This window comes from Otolemur garnettii, unplaced genomic scaffold (genome assembly GCF_000181295.1).
Source record: "Otolemur garnettii isolate 467f Iridium unplaced genomic scaffold, OtoGar3 scaffold00061, whole genome shotgun sequence".
NCBI classification, from domain to species: Eukaryota; Metazoa; Chordata; class Mammalia; order Primates; family Galagidae; genus Otolemur; species Otolemur garnettii.
Window position 1 is genome coordinate 2,345,063 of NW_003852456.1, and position 4,949 is coordinate 2,350,011.

General features: G+C 40.3%; 1 protein-coding gene across 1 annotated transcript in view; it reads right to left on the bottom strand.

Moving 5' to 3' along the window:
- Window positions 1–4,949, bottom strand: part of SNX25 (sorting nexin 25) — a 90,233-nt gene that overhangs the window by 66,000 nt on the left and 19,284 nt on the right. The window contains exons 2-3 of the mRNA XM_023514904.1: window positions 3,490–3,574; window positions 1,862–2,078 (exon numbers count right to left, since the gene is read on the bottom strand). Of these exons, the coding sequence (XP_023370672.1) occupies window positions 1,862–2,078; window positions 3,490–3,574 (302 nt within the window). The remainder of the gene's footprint in view (window positions 1–1,861; window positions 2,079–3,489; window positions 3,575–4,949) is intronic.

Genomic DNA, 4,949 nt, shown 5'->3' on the forward strand with positions numbered 1-4,949 from the left:
AGGCGCCGAGCCACAGTGGCATTTTCCAGAGGCTACATGATGTATGATGATGTTATCATGCTGATTAATGGAAAGTGTCCTGTGTATGCCAGTATTTTAAAATTTTCTTAAGTTGGGCAGCACCTGTGGCTCAGTGGGGAGGGTGCTGGCTTCATATACCAAGGATGGAAGGTTCGAACCTGGCCCTTGCCAAACAAACAAAAAATGGCCAAGTGTTGTTGCGAGCACCTGTAGTCCCAGTTACTCAGGAGGCTGAGGCAAGACAATCACCTAAACCCAGTAGTTAGAGGTTGCTGTGAGCTGTGACACCACAGCACTCTATCCAGGGCAATAAAGAGAGACTCTATGGACAGATAGATTAGACAGATGACTCTACTAAACATAGAAAAATTAGCTAGGTGTGGTGGCAGGCGCCTGTAGTCTCAGCTACTCAGGAGGCTGAGGCAGGAGGATCGCTTGAGCCCAAGAGTTTGAGGTTGCTGTGAGCTAGGATACCACAGCACTGTACTCAGGGCAACAAAAGTGAGACTCTATGGACAGATAGATTAGATAGATGATTTGCAAAACACTGAGGCAGCAAGCTGGCAAATAGTGGGCACATAATGGCTCCATGGGTTCTGGCCTCTTAGACCTGAAATTGGCAGATTTTGGGAAACAATACAACTCACAGAAAGAGGCAACACAGCTGAGAATGGAGGCCTGCTACACAACCACACTCAGCAACAACGTCCACTTACAAACACAACCTCACAAGACAGAATGGGGCTACTTTCTGATAAATTCACACAAGGCTTATTAGAAGAGAACATGAGTTACCATCTGCCCAACAAAGATGCCAGTGTTGGCTCATCCCCTAAGTGGTTAAAGTTCTTTATCTCTTCCCTATAAGTGAGAATAGGTCACATTTACCATTCTACTCCAACTAAGTTCATATCAAAACAGGCAGAGGCTACTCATTTCAGTAAGACTACTTTTTTTTTTGCAGTTTTAGGCCCGGGGCTGGGTTTGAACCTGCCCAAGACTACTTGTTATGTATATGAAAGAACTGCTATAATTTGGGCAGCACCTGTGGCTCAGTGAGTAGGGCACTGGCCCCATATACATTCAGCCAAACTTCAACAAAAAAAAAAATAACCAGACGTTGTGGCAGGCATCTGTAGTCCCAGCTACTCGGAAGGGTGAGGCAAAAGAATAACCTAAGCCCAAGAGCTAGAGGTTGCTGTGAGCTGTGACACTAAGGCACTCTTTCAAAGGCAACAGAATGAGACTCTATAAATAAAGTCTATAACTTCCAATATCAAGTACCTTTAAAAATCAATTTTCAGGATATTGTGATGCAACAGAACTCTTAACACAGGACTCATAGAAATAAACATGAACCAAATTTAAATTATTCTAAAAACTGTAAACTCATTGACACCGTTCACATTAGAAAATAATATATTTTCTTTTCTAGGTACCCACAATATCATAAATGAGATCATCTTGATGCTGGCTCAGTAAAATTCATTTGACTATTTATAAAATTAAACATTATCAGGCGGTGCCTGTGGCTCAAAGGAGTTGGAAGGCCAGCCCCATATACTGGAGGTGGTGGGTTCAAACCCAGCTCTGGCCAAAAAAAAAAAAAAAAAAATCTGTACAATTAAACATCATCTATAAAGTGGTTTTCTATTAGAAAGTTTTAAAAAGTCTACTCTATCAGAACACTATAGTATTTCCCCTCTATATGTTTACATTTTAAAAAAGCCAAGTACTGGCAAAAGGCAGTATATTCTAGAGTATATTCTTGACTTTGATCCCTTACTTAGTAAGAAAGGTATTTTAATATGAAAAGGTGGGGTGAGTTGCCCACAGTTACCTGGCATTAGCAGCTTTCAGGTCACAGAAATGAGTGAGTAAAGTCCTTACAACATCATTGCAGACAACTTTAACCACATCCACGTGACTCAGTCTGTGATGCAGCTCTCTGGCAATTTCCCAGAAGTCTTCTAAGAGCAGATGATAAAGTTGTCCCTCATCTCTGCTGAGGCTTCTATACCAGGACAGAATGTAATCTCTGTAGCTGTAGTCGAACACTACCAGGAATAAACAAAGCAATGAGTAAAACAAATGAAAGAAGCATTTCTACTGGAAATTGGCCACCTACTGTTTTAAGACTCACTGTTTAAAATATGAAGACAGCAGAAAACACAACTTAAAAGAAGACAGGTCATCCTTCCTAAATCTTTGAAAATAAAAGATTCTCATTTAACTAGACTATGTGAGTGTAGTGATCACACATCACGATTTTCTTAGCCCTATTTTAAAATATTCTATCTTGATGTCAAACTACCCAAGTTTATTACAACAAAAACAAAAAACCCAGAGCATTTTACACGGAGGTATTCACACTTATGAAGTGTACCAGTTATCAATCTATTGCCTGTCTTGCTATAAAGTCAGCCTTTCTGTCCTGCTTTTTGATACAGGGGCTGGACCCTTAAACATTTCTTCTTTGACCAACAGCATTTAACTTTGTCAGCAAAGCATGATGGAAGGGGATGGGAACAAGAAGGAGCTTTTCTTCCTGACTCCTGTATGCTCTTCTCTGACGGCTTCTACTGTATGCAGCAGAGAGCAGAAGGCAGGACACCAAATGGTGTTCACCCCAGCGAATTCCAATGGCATCCACAGGATGGCGTACCAGAGAATTCTGCTGGCTTCCCCTCACCTGGGGTATCTGCCCAAACTCCTCAACCATGGGAGGAGACTCAGCAGGCCTGGGTCTCAAGCCAGGGTGAAGGAGACCTCTGTCCAGATGTGCTCTGCCTTAGCTCTATAGTGGCTGCTCCCATCATCTGCTCTTCTTATATTTTCTAGAGATTTTTTTAACCCATTAGTAGTTAATCTCATGTTATAATTTAATAACTCTTTATATTTAACTTTCCTTATTCAATTACTGTGTGACTTCTGCCTCCTAATAAGACCCCAACTAATCTAAGAATAATCCCAAATACCAGTCAGTATCAGATATCTTAACTAGGCTTAGCTTCTGTTGCTGATCACCTTCCTTTGAAAGATTTTTAGTCCCTATTTTCTTAATTCTGGATCAGTTCTATGGCTTGGAATTAGGAAACCCAAATTACATTTGTGGCTCTCATATTAATGTTAGATAGCACTGGTCCATTTATCCCCAATACAATTTCTCTAGGTAAAATTTAAAACCAAATATTTTAAGGAACAAAGAGTGGATCCATGCTTCATATGGTGAAACCAGCTCTACTTCCAGCTTCACATCATCTGAAATTCCTACTCAATAAATGTGTAAATCCTTTCCATTCAACCAAAACATCAACATATTTAAGTCATCAATATAAACTCACAAAAAAAAGAACTAATGCTAATATACAGTAGGAAAGACATAAATTTGCTAGAGATTATTATTTTCCCTTTAGAACATAATGAATTGTTTTACATAGTAATTTTATACTCCCATTTAATCCTTACCTTCTTTCAGAGCTTTATCCATATTATAAGAAATTACTACCCTTCTAGACTGAGCCGACTCATGTGAGTTTCCACACATGGGACTCTGAAATATAAGGAAAAAAAACAGATTACAGAATGAAGAATTCACATAAAAAAATAAAACCAGGGGCGGCGCCTGTGCCTCAAAAGGGTAGGGCACCAGCCCCATATGCTGGAAGTGGCGGGTTCAAACCCAGCCCTGGCCAAAAACTGCAAATAAAATAAAACCGAAGTTACAAAATGCCATCTGAACAAGCATTAAGATACAGCTTAACAAATTATAAAATTCTTCTGAAAAAGTAAATAAATGCATAAGGAAATTTTTGAAAAGAAAGAATTAAGGAGAATGCTCCCTATCCAGATATCAAAAGGGTATGATGACGGTGTTAGAAGAAAGAAACAGAACTGTAGAAAGTAGTAAAAACAGATGTACCCACGTGGAAATTAGGAACATAAAGAATTTGAAATTATGAGGGAGAAAACACTATTCAGTAAATGATATTAGGATAACTTGCTATTCATGTGAGAAAAAAAGATCATGATTTTATACTTCATATATAACTCAAAATTGATTACAAGAATTAAATTTTTAACTAAAAAAGTATTAAAAGGAAATAAGAGGGAAGTCGTTTATAGTCTTGGGATGGAAACGGCTTCCCTAAAATAAGACAGAGTTCAGCTTGAAACCAGTTGCTTAAGTAGCTAGGACGCCAACCACATATACCAAAGCTGGCAGGTTCGAATCCATCCCAGGCCTGCCAAACAATGACAACTACAACCAAAAAATAGCCAGGTGTTGTGGCGGGCACCTGTAGTCCCAGCTACTTGGGAGGCTGAAACAAAAGAATCGCTTAAGACCAAGAGTTTGAGGTTACTGTGAGCCGTGATGCCACAGCACCCTACCCAGGGCAACAGCCTGACACTCTGCCTCAAAAAAAAAAAAAAAAGACAGTTCAAAAGTTATGAAGAGAGGCTCAGCATCTGTAGCTCAAGCAGCTGAGGTGCCAGTCACATACACTAGACCTGGTGGGTTTGAATCCATCCCAGACCTGCCAAACAATGACAACTACAACCCAAAAAAAACTAGGCGGTTATGGCAGGCGCCTATAGTACCAGCTACTTGGGGGGCTGAGGCAAGAAAATCGCTTAAGCCCAAGAGTTGGAGGTTACTGTGAGCTGTGATGCTATAGCACTCTACCCAGCCAGACAGCTTGAGGCTCTGTCTCATAAAAAAAAAGTTATGAAAGGAAGACGACGACAATTGCGACTATTTAAAATAGGAAATTCCTGTTTGGCAAAAGATATTATAAACAAAATACAGGCTCAGCGCCTGTGACTGAAGCGGCTAAGGCGCCAGCCACATACACCTAAGGTGGCGGGTTCGAATCCCCAGCCCGGGCCCGCCAAACAACAAAGATGGCTGCAACCAAAAAATGGCC